At 39.3% G+C, this 16,289-nt stretch overlaps 1 protein-coding gene across 1 annotated transcript in view; it reads right to left on the bottom strand.

The window, feature by feature from the left end:
• The window catches only part of LOC122564758 (astrotactin-2-like), a 1,559,828-nt gene that overhangs the window by 1,212,328 nt on the left and 331,211 nt on the right, over positions 1–16,289 (bottom strand). Inside the window, exon 3 of the mRNA XM_043719930.1 lies at positions 12,238–12,613. Within this exon, the coding sequence (XP_043575865.1) occupies positions 12,238–12,613 (376 nt within the window). The remainder of the gene's footprint in view (positions 1–12,237; positions 12,614–16,289) is intronic.

The raw sequence follows: 16,289 nt of genomic DNA, 5'->3' as shown, positions 1-16,289 counted from the left end.
TCATTCCTGAAGAAGGGCTTATGCCCGAAACGTCGATTCTCCTGCTCCTTAGATGCTGCCTGACCTGCTGCGCTTTTCCAGCAACACATTTTTCAGCTCTGATCTCCAGCATCTGCAGTCCTCACTTTCTCTCAGCTAACAAAACAAAATATCAATGATGCAAATATCCCAGAGACCTGGAGTCATCCAGAGGGCTGAAAGAGAGCACTTTTGAATAAATTGTGTCCCTTTTTCTGGGACAGAGCACATGCTCAATGTAATAGGAGCCAGCGATCCAGACATTCCTCTTTTTCTTGTCCCTTTATAGAAAAGCAACATGTTGGTCTATTCACCTGCAAACTCCTCTGAGATCCTTTAATCAATCTCAACTTAACTTGGTGGCTTGATATCTTGGATTATGAGGCTGACACTGTTAGCTACCACGTAATATTCTTACCCCTGCCCATTTAAACTGGTTCAGTTCCACCAATAACTCTAGATTAGATTCCCTACAGTGTGGAAACAGGCCCTTCGGCCCAACAAGTCCACACCGACTCTCTGAAGAGTAACCCATTCCCCTTCCGACTAATGCACCTATCCCTATGGGCAATTTAGCATAGCCAATTCACCTGACCTGCACATCTTTGGATTGTGGGAGGAAATCCACGCAGACACGGGGAGAATGTGCACACTCCACACAGACAGTTGCCCAAGGCTGGAATTGAACCTGGAATCCTGACGCTGTGAGCCACCATGCCACCTCATAACAGTAATGATTTTCCAGAAGCTCCTGGCGGCAATGCAACAGCCTGCAACAGAGCAGATACACTCAATACAGATGGCACACTGCCCCATCATTTGCCTTCTTAGCCCTTGTGTGATTAACATCCTGACTCTGATCACCATGAATGGGAACTGAACTGGAATTGGAGCTGCTGTTAATTTAGGAATCCCTGAGCCAGGACCATCCCCCTTGACATGACTAAGGACCAGCAGTAGTATGAGCCTAGTATCTCTGGCTTAAGGCCAAAATGGCAACACAACGCAATGCAAGACAGAGATTTTGTGAGCATCCAGGTAGGTTTAGAGTGAATGAGTGCTATGAGAACAAGTGAAGAGTCTAAATATGCAGACTGGTCCAATCCATGGGTGTGTGTCGCTGAGTGGACCTTTGCTGCAGTGTAACAATGATTTTGTCTGAGGTGCAGTACTGAAGTGCAGAAGCATCAGTGGGTGGATTGGAGATGTACCATGTGGGTATTTAGAGACTGGTATATCAGATGCTAATGACTGTGGATTTGGGATGCATGCCCATGCAGTGTACCTGGAGGTCATTCGGAGCAAGCAATAAGTCGAATCTAACAATGCTCCCTCTAATTTCCTTACTGAGATTTCCTGACATAAAGATTGTCTGTTATATTTGCTAAGATGGGAGGGTGAACATTAATGAGATGTTTTGGGCTGTTAACAAGGCACTTCAGCTGTAATAACTGTCAATTAGACACTCAGTGCTGCTGAGCAAGAATTTCACCATGCTGCTTGTGAAAAGCATAAGGGATGGAATGAGATAATCCCAGTATTGAGATAGGCCTCACCACAGTTGTCATCCAACTCTGACACATACACCTCACAGTATTCGCAGTATAGTTTCACAGTATTTCCAAACATTAAATATAGAAGCAGAAATACTGATCATGTGGAATGGCTGGATTAGCTCCAAAAACTAATAAACTATAATAAAACAAAGAACTGCAGACGCTCAAGGTATAAAACATTTTTTAAAAATTGCTGGAAGAACTCAGCAGGTCTGGCAGCATCTGTGGAGAGAAAGCAGAGTTAATAATTCAAGTTCAAAAATGATGACGAGTCACTTTATCACAATTTATTAATGAAACAGGTTGCCCTATTATCCTGGGCGAAAGTACCCTATTATCCTGTTGAGAAACAACAATATCCTTGATTTAGCAATGGAACAAGATTACTAATGAATAAAGTAATACCTCATGTTTTAAAAGTTACAATCATGTAAGAAAAATACAACAAAATTTTCAATGATTCAGTCAAACTACCCTTTCAATTCAAGAGACTGCAATTTCCAATCTGTTTGCTTTGCGATGCTAATCAACATATCATAAAGTCAAATCCTCAAAGTGAGCAGCCTTCTGAAATGACCTCATCTTTCACTTTCTCACTTCTATGTTGGATGCTCAAGAGGGCAATTACCAGGAAATCTCTACATTACCTCAAAAAGCACAAAGTCTAACATGATCTACCCTGAGATATTTAAAGTTCCAACAAATGTTGAAAGGGCAGAGAGGAATGCTACAGATATTGTTTTGTAGCTGATGAAATTTTGGAGTATTAACAAAAATAGAGCAAAGTAGATCTAAGTTTTGTTCCTGTGTATTTTTAGAGTGACATTGAGGATGTTGAGAATGATTAACAGAAATTATATTGTATAAATTATAAATTGAATTAAACTAGATTTGAGCTAAGTAGAGTAAATTAAATTCATTGGGATTTTTTGTCACACAATGATTTTGAATCAAATTCTGTGTAAATGTATTTATTTATTTGATATTTGAGATTAAAATAGTTAATTAAAATAATTGTGGAATTATTGACTTAAATCTGTTGAATGTAAGAAATGATTCAAATAAGTTATTTCATAGAAACATTTTTGCAGCTGGTTTTCAGCTTTAATACTGATCTCATTCAGTTCATGTGCCTGTGGGGTGAATATCTAGCTTATTGCTTCATTAAAATAAAGCATTTCCTTCCCTTTATTTCCCGGATTTGGGATAGTAGCCCAGCTTGTATAACATAGGTAGAAGACTGTTGCCACTCAATTTAATGTAGCTTGCTATTATGAAAACCATGCAGGCGTGAATCATAAGTGGAGATATCATCATCAGACGAACAAAACGGAGTTGCAATGACAAGCATGAAAGAATTCTGTTCGCAACAGAACTTTAACAAACAAGAATGGACTATAATTCAAGAAACAAAATGAACATCACTAAGTAGCCCTCCCAGCATTTTGACACAACACAAATTGATGGAAAACAACAAAATAAATACTTGCATTTGTCCTTTCCTATTTCTACATGGTTTGCTTAAAGAACAGCATGAATAGCGATGTGCTGATCCTCTATTGAGTAAAGGCTTTATAACTCACTGGTTTAATCATTCACCATCTGTCAGTTCTCCACTCATGGCACCGCACAGTTCTGTTCCCCACTGTAAAAAGTGAACCTTAGACAAGTTTTGACAGATCAATTCAATTGTACAGTCAGAGCATCGTACACTATAAATGGTCCTTAGGAAGACAACAAAATGGAAAAAAACTCACCAATATATAAAAGTCACACACCTGCTTGAGGCCCAACTTGACACTTAATTTGAACCCTGTTTATATAGGTGACATTTTTCTTGGCAGCTTAGGTGAAGCAGACTTTCTCCAGATCCACAATGAAGTGCGTGAAATAAATCAAAATGTGGGAGATTAAAATGCTTCAATCCCGCGCCTCCTTAATGGAGGGGACCTAAAAGCACTTCAGGAAAGTCTTGCGCAATATTCTTAATGGTCAATATATCTATTCTCCTGAAGAGGTTTGGGGAATGTCAAAAACAAAGCAAAAAGAACTCTAATTGATTTGGCAATACAAACATGATGCGGTGTGAGGAGGGTGAAAGTACTTCAGAAATACAATATCAGGCGATGTTGAGAGAATAACACACTGTACAAATTTTATACAAGCACCTAATAAACTAAAATGTCAAAAACTAAATCTGGAACATGTGACAAAATTAGAATCCCATAATTTCATTCAGGAATTCCATATCTTCAGGAAATATATGTAATTCTAATTACTGGTCTGAGTGAGAGGGCAGAAGTGTTACAGTAGCAGTGAATGACAACATCTTCAGCTTCACTATTTGAGGATTTACACACAACTCTAGCCATCTGCTAAATTCTGAAGTTGCAGGCACTTTCAGAGGGGAAACAGCAACAAATATAGACAATCTGTTGCCAAACACCTCAAAAATCTGGCCCTTCACAGAAATGTCTACCATAATTAATCTCAGGAAACTCCTTCACTTTTCTCCAATACCTTCTTGTCCTAACTTTGTCTCAATTGTATATTTTTATAATTTCTGTAATTAAAATTAAAATGGCACTGAACTTACACAAAGCTCACTGTATTTTCATAAGTACAAGAGACAATAAATTTCTATTCTGTTCTATTCGGTATTGCAGACCTTTCATGCTTTCCTCTTTTCTCTGCCTCCAATTATTGAATGTCACTCCATTAATGGTTTGCACAATTATTTTTCACACTTTCCAAATGGAAGTTTCAGCATTCAAGTGAAACCCTGGAAGAAGCAGTCTCATTTTAATAATTCATCCAAAATATAATACCTACAATGATCCTCATTGGTAGATTAAATATGCAACTTTACTTCCATTATCCATAATCCAGTATTTTACACAGATTTTGTTTTACATTAATTCAGCCAACAACAGAAAGGGGACTTGCGAGAAATTTGTTACCTCAGTGTAGCAATATTCCCGTAACTCATGTCATACTGGTAGCTCCATGATATGTATCAACTGAATTCACAATGAAAAGCTGAACAAGTAAGTGTTCCTTATTCAAGACTTAAAAAGGCTGATCAGCCTCTCTGAAACCAATGATTTTCTACATAATTAAGCCATTATCAGAGCAACTGAAGTGCAATGTGTTGACTTGAGGAGATAACAGGGTTTTTTTGTGAATCAATATCAAAACATCTCATAATCTTGCAATTCTTTCAGTTATTGAGATGAGAGACTGAACTTAGAGATGATCTATCATTGAGATTTAATCAAGATTCAATTGGTGATTCAATTTTGAAAATGAGCTACTTCAGATGCAAAATAAGTTTGATTTTGGACAATTTGACTCAATGAGGCATTTTGAAAGATGACAAATATGCAACACATTCAAGGATGGGTACATCCCGTAAACCCTGTAAATCTGACCTTTCGAAGGCAAACTGTGTTCTATAGGGCAATCATTAGCTTGCTAGAACCTTGAGTGAGTTTACTGGGACAGCAATTAGTGGGTGGCACGGTGGCACAGTGGTTAGCACTGCTGCCTCGCAGCGCCAGAGACCCGGGTTCAATTCCCGCCTCAGGCGATTGACTGTGTGGAGTTTGCACGTTCTCCCCGTGTCTGCGTGGGTTTCCTCCGGGTGCTCCGGTTTCCTCCCACAATCCAAAGATGTGCAGGGTCAGGTGAATTGGCCATACTAAATTGCCCGTAGTGTTAGGTAAGGGGTAAATGTAGGGGTATGGGTGGGTTTCGCTTCGGCGGGTCGGTGTGGACTTGTTGGGCCGAAGGGCCTGTTTCCACACTGTAAAGTAATCTAATCTAATCAATTAACAATGCAGATTGAAGTTGAAAAAAATAATGGTAAAGTTGGGCCCCAAAGATGGGAATATACGACCTATTTTGTACACACTGTCTTCCTAACCTCGCGCTGAATTGACTGCCAGATCAATAGTTGTCTCAGTTTGGACAGTGGCATTGCATATCATTCACAGTTGATGAAACAATTTGGTCTCATTATCCTGACACTAAACAAGTTTCTATAAAACCTAGCCTCCCCAATGATCAATATTTAGCATCTTAAAGGTATTAGTGAGTTTAAATACTTTCTTGCGATGTTTTGTATACCCTGTAGTATATCAATGAAGTAATCCAAGCAGAAAGATCATGTACATACCATTGTAACGGTTCTTTTTAATTTGATTTATTTTAATATAAATAAACATGAGAGCCAAAAAGAAAAAAAAAACATAAAATATGGAACATTTTCTTTCTTTTCATCCACAGTTGCACATCATTTATTTAGGCACAAGGGTGTGATTCTCTCGTGAAGAAGTGAATGATAAGCTAACACTTTGAAAGAAATACACATCAAAGAAATTCACTCAGTCAATTCAGCTGGTATGTTGAAAAATATTGTATGCATGATCAAATCCAAAAAATCTTTCACTTCAAAATTAGGCAAACCAAACGATTCTCTCCAATTCCTGATCTCGCACCCTAAGCTGAAAAGAGTCACATCTAAGCTGTAGAGAACAAATTCAAAGAAGAAGCTAGTCTGTGTATGTGGAACAAGTGCAGAAATCGATGGAGTAAAGAGGAAACTTTTTACTTTTGCAACATTGGATTTCAGAAAGCACACAACAGCTCATCTCACCTTGGTTTGGTTGCTTTTCAAATAAATCTCTTGCTGTTATATTAACGCAAAGGTCAGGCCAAATTCAAACCCAAATGTAGCCTGAGCTCACTGAACACAGGAAGACTGCAGGAAGGCTGCTATAATTGGTCTCGGTATTCCTTGCACTAGCAAAAGGAAACATCAGCCAGTATTTCTACTCCTAATTACTATCCAGTGATATCAGCTGGAAGTGCATTTGTGGTAAAGCGAACTGTGTTGGTGTCCACAGTCAAACAGCTTGCAGACACTCATTGCTGAAGCTCACCTAAGATCATTTACCATTTTCTATGTAAGTACCCCATAGAACAAAGAACAGAGAACATTACAGCACGTACAGGCCCTTCGGCACTTGATGTTGCGTTGACCTGTGAAACCAATCTAAAGCCCGTCTAATCTACACTATTCCATTACCATCCATATGTTTATCCAATGACCATTTAAATGCCATTGATGTTGGTGAGTCCGCGACTGTTGCAGGCAGGAAAAGAAAAACGCTTTTTGGGCAACAGACAAATCTCCAATGTTCCCCCCTACCTTTTTCAAGGGCCATTAAGCCAAAGATTCCATACTGCACTGAGCACATTTCTAACGATTTCAGTTGAAAGTCAAAACCCTTTAGGGAATTCACTGCATTCCTGTGCTAAAAGTGTCCATTTGTATAAATCCAAAAGTATTTCACTTCTGACAAGGTCAGCTTGATCAACAATGAATAATAGCTTTCATAGAGCAGAGAAATAAACAATTCTTTATGAGGATTCAGCAATGGTCAAATTGCAAGGTGAAAACCATATACAAACAAATGATATCTCTCAAGCAAATAGGCTTGCAATCTTCATAGTTTAGACTCAAGTACCCTAGCACAGTTTCGTTTCTGTTCTTGCAAGAAGAAACCAAAAAAAAACTTCCATCTTTACCATGAAAGCATGAAAATTAGTCGTAAATGGCATTGAACATTTTGTAGTCATCACAAAACATCCCACTTCTAACCTAATAATGGAGGAAAGGTCATTGATATAGCATCTGAATATGGTTGGACTAAGGACACTAAGGACACTACCCAAAGAAGTTCTGATAATGTGTCTTGGAATGGAGATACCTGAACTCCTACAATCACAGGATTGACTCCAAACAATGGAAAACCTCACTCCACTACCCCAATTCCCATTGACTATAGTTTTGCCAAGGCTCCTTGATGCAACACCCAGTTATATGCAGCCTTGATGTCAAGGTCAGTCACTCTTATCTCACGTGTGGAATACAACTCTTTTGTCCTTTTTTGAATTAAGGCTGTAATGCGGTTAGGAGCAGAGTGGCCTTGGCAGACCCACACCTGGCATTGGACAGCAAGTTATTGTGAAGCAAGTGAGCTCAATAGCATAATTGATGACACTTGCTTTACAGATGATTGCAGATTGGGGCAGTAATTGACCAGTTTGGATATATCCTGCTTTGTGTGTTCAGAACATACCTGGGCAATTCCTATAATGTCATCAAGACAGCAGTATTGTAGCCGTACTGGAACAGCTCTGATATTAGTGAGTTTTGAGAAGATTTGTAGTTCAGGTTGAGGTTCTGAATGTAGGTTTGCTCGCTGAGCTGGAAGGTTCATTTTCTGGAATTTTGTCACCATGCTAGTTACCATCATCAGCGAACCTCTGAATGAAGCACTGGTGGTATGGCCCATTTTCTATTTAGGTGTTTAGGTTTCCTTGGGTTGGTGATGTAATTTCCTGTTCTTTCTCTCAGGGACTAGTAAATGGGATCCAAGTCAATGTGTTTGTTGGTAGAATTTCAGTTGGAATGGCTTGCTTCTAGGAATTCTTATGCGTGTCTCTGTTTGGCTTGTCCTAGTATGATGTGTTGTCCCAGTCAATGTAGTGTCCTTCCTCAACTGTATGTCAGAATACTAGTGAGAGTGGGTCATGTCTTTTTGTGGCTAGTTGATGTTCACGTATCCTGGTGGCTAGTTTTCTGCCTATTTGTCCAATGTAGTATTTGTTACAGTTGCTGCAAGGTATTTTGTAAATGACAATAGTTTTGTTTCTTGTCTGTATGGGATCTTTCAAGTTCATTAGCTGGTGTTTTCGTATGTTGGTGGGTTTGTGGGCTACCATGATGGCAAGGGATCTGAGTAGTCTAGCAGTCATTGCTGAGATGTCTTTGATGTAGGGGAGAGTGGCTAGGGTTTCTAGACATGTTTTGTCTGCTTATTTGGGTTTGTTGCTAAGAAATCTGCGGACTGTGTTCATTGGGTACCTGTTCTTCTTGAATACACAATGACTGCCAGACTACTCAGACTTCTTGGCATCATAGTAGCCCACAAACCCAGCAACACACTAAAGCAGCAGCTAATGAATTTGAAAGGCCCAATACAGACAACAAGCAAAACTAACGTCATTTACAAAATACCTTGCAAGAACTGTAACAAACACTACATTGGACAAACAGACAGAAAACTAGCCACTACAATACACGAACATCAACTAGCCACAAAAAGACATGACCCACTCTCACTAATATCCTTACATACAGATGAGGAAGGACATCATTTCGACTGGGACAACACATCCATCCTAGGACAAGCCAAACAGAGACACGCACAAGAATTCCTAGAAACATGGCATTCCAACCGAAACTCTATCAACAAGCACATTGACTTGGATCCCAATTACCACTCCCTGAAAGAAAGAACAGGAAATGATGTCACCACAGGAAATGACGCCACCAACCCAAGGAAACCTAAACACATAAATGGAAAGCAGGCCGTACCACCAGTTCTTCATCCGGAGGCTCACTAATGAGGCTATCTAGTATGGTGAGGGAACATCCAAAAATGAACCTTCCAGCTCAGCGAGCAAACTTACATCCAGACAGCTATGATATGCATATGATGACTATCAGGTCATAATCATGCATTTCTACTTACACTGTCATCTTTTTTGTTTGGTTTGAATATTATATAGATTCAGATACAGAGTCTTTTGTTTTGACTTTTGATTATTTTTGAAATTTCTAGCCTTAAGTGTTGATTAAGTAAGATTTATATTGTCTGTCCATTCCTGTCAATATCTGTTTCCCACTACCCAGATAAATGCCTTTCTCTCTTGTATTGTCTCGACATTTCAAATAACGAATTTAACATCTTGTCCTCACTGACTGGATTAAAACCCTCACAGCTTCCCGAGCTATGTGGCTTGCTAAATAACCAGCCAGCATGGTTTAGGTGTAGACCATTGCATGGGTACAGCTCCATATTTCCCAATACTTGTGTCAGTTCCTAGCAAAACTGAAACCACATCTCCTACCTCCTCAGACTTGGAGCCATGCATTCATTATACTAATTTTATTTCCTTTCTGCTAATTTGTCCACAGCTCAGGCAGTAATCCAGAGATTATTTATTACCTTAAAGATACCCACCAGATGAAAGAACAAAGGACTGAAGCACCACGGTAAGGCTAATTGTTTCTTCTTTTGGTCACTGTCGAACTGATACTGTCGGTCAGAATTAATTTAATCTATCATGCCTTTCACTACTGGAAGATCCCTGTATAGGCAGACATTGCTATGATTGATTTTGTTCCCCAAACCTGCAATATTAAATGAATAAATAACCATAATCCTGAAACACAGATGAGCTCTGGTCAATTTGAGGATGCGCTTGGCATTGCCACCTGGGTGCAATAGACAGCAAAATCTGCCAGTGATACGTCCATTCTCTCAAGATAGTTCTTTCCAATTTGTTCTGCATATTTATCAGTTGCCAATGGATAAAGTATTGGCATGTTTCTTACAGGGAGAAAGTGAGGACTACAGATGCTGGAGACCAGAGTTGAAAAATGTGATGCTGGAAAAACACAGCAGGCCAGACAGCATCCAAGGAGCAGGAGAATCGACGTTTCGGGCATAAGCCCTTCTTCAGGCATGTTTCTTACAACCAACATTTCGTAAAAACAGGCTCTTTTACAATCTGAAGATGAGGTAGCCGTAAGAGTTGACCTTGGAATTTATTGCTCAGCTTAAATCTAACACTTTATACCAGACAATAAAGTTATTTGTCCAGTTTAACCTTGCTATTAAATGAATTGCTGTTAGAAGATTCAACTGCATAGTAGACTCCTCCGGTGAATGATTACTCAAACCTTGCAGTTTTCTTGAATGTATGAGAGAAGTTTCTTTCCTTTTCAGCAGGAATAATGGAACATGCATTATCTGATGTTTCAGAAGCACAAACCTGATGCATTGTTTGTGCTGAAATAGCACTCAAGTAGTACAGGAATGCAATTGCCTTTACAATTCTTGAGATTTATCTGAATACTTAGCCTTTATCAGGCCTTTTGGCCTCTGCTTGAACCTGTGCGCAAGATTCAAACTGATTCTATTCAGCTCAACCTGCTTCTCACATGCAGAGAGAACAAGCAGCAATTGAGACAATGTATGAAGTATTATGATTATGTGTGAAAAGAATTTGCAACTTTGGATCTGTAGCTGAAGTTTAGGTTGATAACTGCATTGTGGACAGAATATCATTTAATAGTTGAGGTAATGGCAATCAACCCAACAGTATATGCTATTTAAAAAAGCTTTTGGAAGGGTTCTTTAGCTTGTTGGTAGTGTCCCTTCCTCTGGACAAAGAAGCCAGTGTTTAAGTCCTAAGTGGATCACACTTGTGATAGCAACTTTGAACAGATTGATTCGAAAATGTAAGGAGAAAGTTTTGCATAAATTGCAGACAATTATCAGTGAATATTAACCAATAGGATTATACATGCATATACATATATATACATGTATGTAAATATGTATGTATAAAATATAAGTATAACCAGGTTTTCATCAGAATTTCTGTTCCATAATCCTTACTTTTACTGAAAAATAGTTGCTCTTTGATGTTTACTATCCAGTACACTCTGTTCAGTCTCAACTTACTACAAGATAATTTGTTGTCAGTTAATATGATAGAGATGCAATAGTTTGTGCTCTACTTACAATTAGCTTTTAGAAAAACTCTAAGTTGGATCATGACAATTAATTCACCAACTAACCAAACCACAACATTAATTTAGTGCCTTTTTACATTGCTCTCAGAAACTGAGATTGTATTATCTCTAATGGTACCAACTATAACATGGAGCTTGAGGCACAACAAGATGGAAAATCATACTGAGCTTCTTAACTAATAGCAATGGTAAAGGAGCAGCAGCTACTGTGGAGTGACTGTAATGAGGTCACCCAGATGAACCGCTTAGAATATGAGTTCCCTGATTGGGCTGTTAATCTAGTCCAATCAAGGCTGACAAATATAAACAGGAGTATCAGAGGTCCTGTTCATTCTGACAGCTGGCTATGAGGGAGCTGGATCAGAGTCAAGGACTGCCGATGTGTAAATAAGTGGTGACTGGGTGATAGGATACCGGTCTCTGGGGAAGTATTTCACCATGCAAGTTGAATATGACTGAATGTATCCTAACAATGATGTGTATTTTCCAATCCATGTTAATAATGACTTTTAGGGAGGGTTGTCATTCACAATGAACAAGCTTTTACAGGTGATAGACCTAATGTTTTATTTACTTCAGGATGTTGCGCCTCAATCTTCATAGTGTATCGAGACATAATTTATGCCACATTACCCCAAAGTTAAAAACTGAAATTCTACACACAAACATCAGTTTCTTGCTCCATTTTTCCCTTTTTAAAAAAATGCTAGTTACAGATAACCTGAAATTAGCCTGTTTGTACCGGACCCCATTTATTAATGACATTGGGATCATGAGATATGTTATCACTTCTGTATATTAAAGACTTGTCAAAGTGTTACCATGGGAGGGCTTTAAATAACAGATTCAATGAATGCTTTTACATTTAATATTTTAAAGAATAAAACAAGAAGAAGTTGAGTTATGCAATGTTTTAAATGAATCCCATTAAATTCAACAGAGTTCCTGGATTGAAGGAGAGAACAAGAAGAAAAAATAAGACCCAACCTGCAAAACTTGGTTTCTCCTCTTCTGCCCGCCCCAGGCTCTCCAATGTCCGGGTCACCTGACTTCCAAAGTCATCTTCTCGGCTGCGTGCTTCAGGGCGAAGTTGGTTTTCTTCTTCTTCGCAGTCATAATCATCCAAAATGGGCGTCTCTCGGATTGGCATTCCGACCACTGAATTGTGGGCCTGTATCCGAGAGTTACGAAAGCTGTCCCTGGCCTGTGGTCCCAGCAGCACAGATGGGATGTAATGAATTTCGTGGGTGGCCTCTGTGCTGGCACTCTTCTGAGGGACTCGCCTCCGCTTGCACCATCTCCGCCGCGCATACAGTACCATGGTGAAGATTAGGATGAGCAGCAGCAGAGCAATCAGACCTCCCTGTGGAGTAAAGAAGACGTGAAGAAATATGACTTTTTCTTGGTTTCAATTTTAATCTTTCCCTCCTCCTCCCTGCTGCCACCTACACTGAGGATTGCTCAGCTGACACACTGGGGTTGATCTTGACTTTGCACGATAGTTTAAAACAGATGATAGTGAGAAGACAGCTTGTTTGCTTTACAACCAAGAGAATCACAGAATTCCCATAGTGCAGATCAAAGCCATTCAGCCCACTGAGTTTGCACTGACTGTCAAAAATCATCCCACTCTATCTCCATAACTGCATTTCCCATGGCTAACCCACCGAGCCTGCACATCCCTGCAACACTGTGGGCAATTTTGCATGGCCAATTCACGTAATTTGTGCATCTTTAGATTGTGGGAGGAAACTGCAGCACCTGGAGGAAACCCATGCAGACATGGGGAAAATAAGCAAACTCCACACAATTGCCCAAGGCTGGAATTGAACCTATTCCTTGGTCACCACGGCCATCATAAAAACTGAAAATATGCAAAACAAATTCTGAGCCCATCAGTAATTTGTTTCCCACTATTACTCATCATCCTGTTCACTCTACCCATATAAGACAGCATGTGGGAAAAGGCAGTGGCACATGTTTTGCCCTCCTTACCATTTGTCTCTATTCCCTCTCCTAACTGTAAAGTAATAGTGTATATCTTTCACACATTGGTCTGCCCTGTTGCTTAAAATTGTCCTCATCATGGCTCGCAGATAGTCCACAAAGTAAAAAAAAAAGAATTTACAACCATACTGTGATCTTCAGGTCAGATAATTAACTCACTTAATTCTCATATTTTAAGGTTTCAGTTATAAGCATTTCTTTAAAAACAGTGAATATGTGCAGGAAGTTGGTATATACAGATACTAATAACTGAATACTCATGAAAGCTATATTCAGTTTCTATACAGCTGAGATACTTCAAATGTAAGTATGTTGACTGAATACAGACAATCAAGGACTCATGTAGATTGTGATGTTGTATTGATATTCTTATGTTTTTCCTCTCTCAATATTTGGTAGAATTTCTAACAGCTTTTGGAGGCTTTACCTTCTCCCTCAGGCCAGTAACTATGTTTGGTGGAGGCCTTCACACATAAACTGATCAATGCCTGTTAGGATAAACACATTAAATTGGTGTATTGACTCATTGCTACATGAAATGGCCTCTCTATTTTAACAATTATTAGCATAAATTCTGAAATGTTCTTTTCATGTTCACATCATCTCTTCTTTGGAAGTACTTGGAGATTCAATGCAATTTCCTCTATATATAATAGCAGACATACAAGATACAAATATTGTACATTCTGGGGTGAAAGAGGAGATGATTGCTAATCCATTTGTCCCTTCTTCCATCCACCCCTCAAAAGAATAAAAAGCCCAGTGCTAAGCAGTTCAACACTACCTCCTGTGATGGGTCTTTTTACTGAGTTCCAAAATAAACATTTTGCCAATTTTCTTTCTTACAGATAACTGATATATGTGTATTTGTAGAATAAGCCTCATTCTTTAATTGAACAGCAAAGGATTATAGAAACATAATAGTAGATTTGTACAGTCCTGCAAATCTTTTCTTGACAGCTATGAATAGTCTTCTGTTTATAAAAGGATTGCACACAGGGTATTGCAGTTCAAAGTAATTGCAAAGAAAAGCAACAAAGAGATACACTCTTCAATGCAGTTCACTATTTAGGGAGATATTCTAGCCAGCATCCTTTTCATCTAATTATCTGTATCTCAGGCAGTACTGAGGTTATTTTTATTTACTCATAAAATACATAATTGCTTCCCCAGATCTGGAAGCATTAAAACATCACCCTTAGTGTTTTTTTTGTTCTTTTGGCAATTAACCAATTTTCCCCAGAGTGGAGTATGAAACCATGTAGCTTCTTTCTCCTGACCAACTTTAATCATACAGCAAAGCTGAGATCAATAGTTCAGAGGACTAAATGAATGCAATATGGCAGCAGTAATTACAATTCCCGTTCCTCCTGGCCTGGTTTCATTCATTTCTTCACTGTCAATTAATTGACAGCATTACCAAAAAGGGATCATACAACATTATCAATGTCTGCTCAGTTTAGTGTTGAAAAGAATAATGTTAGCATGTTTAGATTTAATATCCAGTACTGTGGCAGGCCATCGCATTTGGCACGTAGCAGATCATGACACTAAATTTTCTAAATATCATTGTGACACGATTTTGTTCCCTTGGCAATTTTTTCTCATACTTTTTTTGTGCTGTTAGCTTGTTGATAAGGTGCAATTCTTTAAAATCTTTCACGGTAACATGCTGGGTAACCATGGGGATAAACCACAGCAGAGGCAGATAGTCCTGTCAGCTGACACAAATGCTGTCCATAGGTGCCTGATACCTATTAGGAGCATCAATCTTTGCTGATCATTTCCTTCTGAACCCAGAATTGGAAAGTCAATAGAAAGCATTGCTTTATGTCACCATTTACCCTTTGAACTGAATCCAATCCATGAACATACATATGAATTGTAGAGTCATAGAGTCAGAGAGATGTACAGCACGGAAACAGATCCTTTGGTCCAACCCGTCCATGCCAACCAGATATCCCAACCCAATCCAGTCCCACCTGCCAGCACCCGGCCCATATCTCTCCAAACCCTTCCTCTTCATATACCCATCCAAATGCCTTTTAAATGTTGCAATTGTACCAGCCTCCACCACTTCCTCTGGTAGCTCATTCCATACACGTACCACTGTCTGTGTGAAAAAGTTGCCCCTTAGGTCTCTTTTATATCTTTCCCTCTCACCCTAAACCTATGCCGTCTAGTTCTGGACTCCCCCAGCCTAGGGAAAAGACTTTGCCTCCTTATCCCATCCTTGCCCCTCATGATTTTATAAACCTCTTTAAGGTCACCCCTCAACCTCTGATACTCCAAGGAAATTAGCCGCAGCCTATTCAACCTCTCCTTGTTGCTCAAATCTTCTAATGCTGGCAACACCCTTGGTAAATCTTTTCTAAACTGATTCAAGTTTCACAACATCTTTCTGATAGGAAGGAGACCAGAATTGCACACAATATTCAAAAAGTGGCCTAACCAATGGTCTGCACAGCCACAACATGACTAAGTAGGCCATTCGGCCATGCTAACCTACTCTGCCATTCAATAAGATGTGTTTGCTCTTCAACTTCCACATTCCTATTATCCCCAAAAACCCGATTCCTTTGCTGACCAAGATGTTTCAATGTTCCAGAAGTTTCTGACTCAGCCATTCTTCTTGGCTAGATTAGACTGGTGCTGGAAAAGCACAGCATATCAGGCAGCATCTGGGAGTAGGAAAATCGACATTTTGGGCAAAAGCCCTTGATCCATCCTGGATTCCAGCACCACTCTAATCTAGACTCTGATTTCCAACATCCGCAGTCCTCACTTTTGCCCATTCTTCCTGGCTCCAAGTTCTGGATTCCTACCATCCTCTGGGTGGAAAGAACTTCCCCTCAACTCTGTTCTTAAATTTTTGCTTCTCACCTTAAACCCACACTGTCTGGTTATTGGCTTCTCTGCTATTGGGGAAAAAAATGCCTTCCTATCCATAATGTTGCCCCTCATAACCTTCCCCACCTCTATTGAGTTCCAGTGAACCTTCAGTGCTCCAAAATAAATGGTCTATCTAATCT

The sequence above is a fragment of the Chiloscyllium plagiosum genome, chromosome 30 (genome assembly GCF_004010195.1).
Source record: "Chiloscyllium plagiosum isolate BGI_BamShark_2017 chromosome 30, ASM401019v2, whole genome shotgun sequence".
Classification (NCBI taxonomy): Eukaryota; Metazoa; Chordata; class Chondrichthyes; order Orectolobiformes; family Hemiscylliidae; genus Chiloscyllium; species Chiloscyllium plagiosum.
The sequence above is the reverse complement of the archived record's forward strand: the minus strand, read 5'-3'. Positions and strand labels throughout refer to the sequence as shown.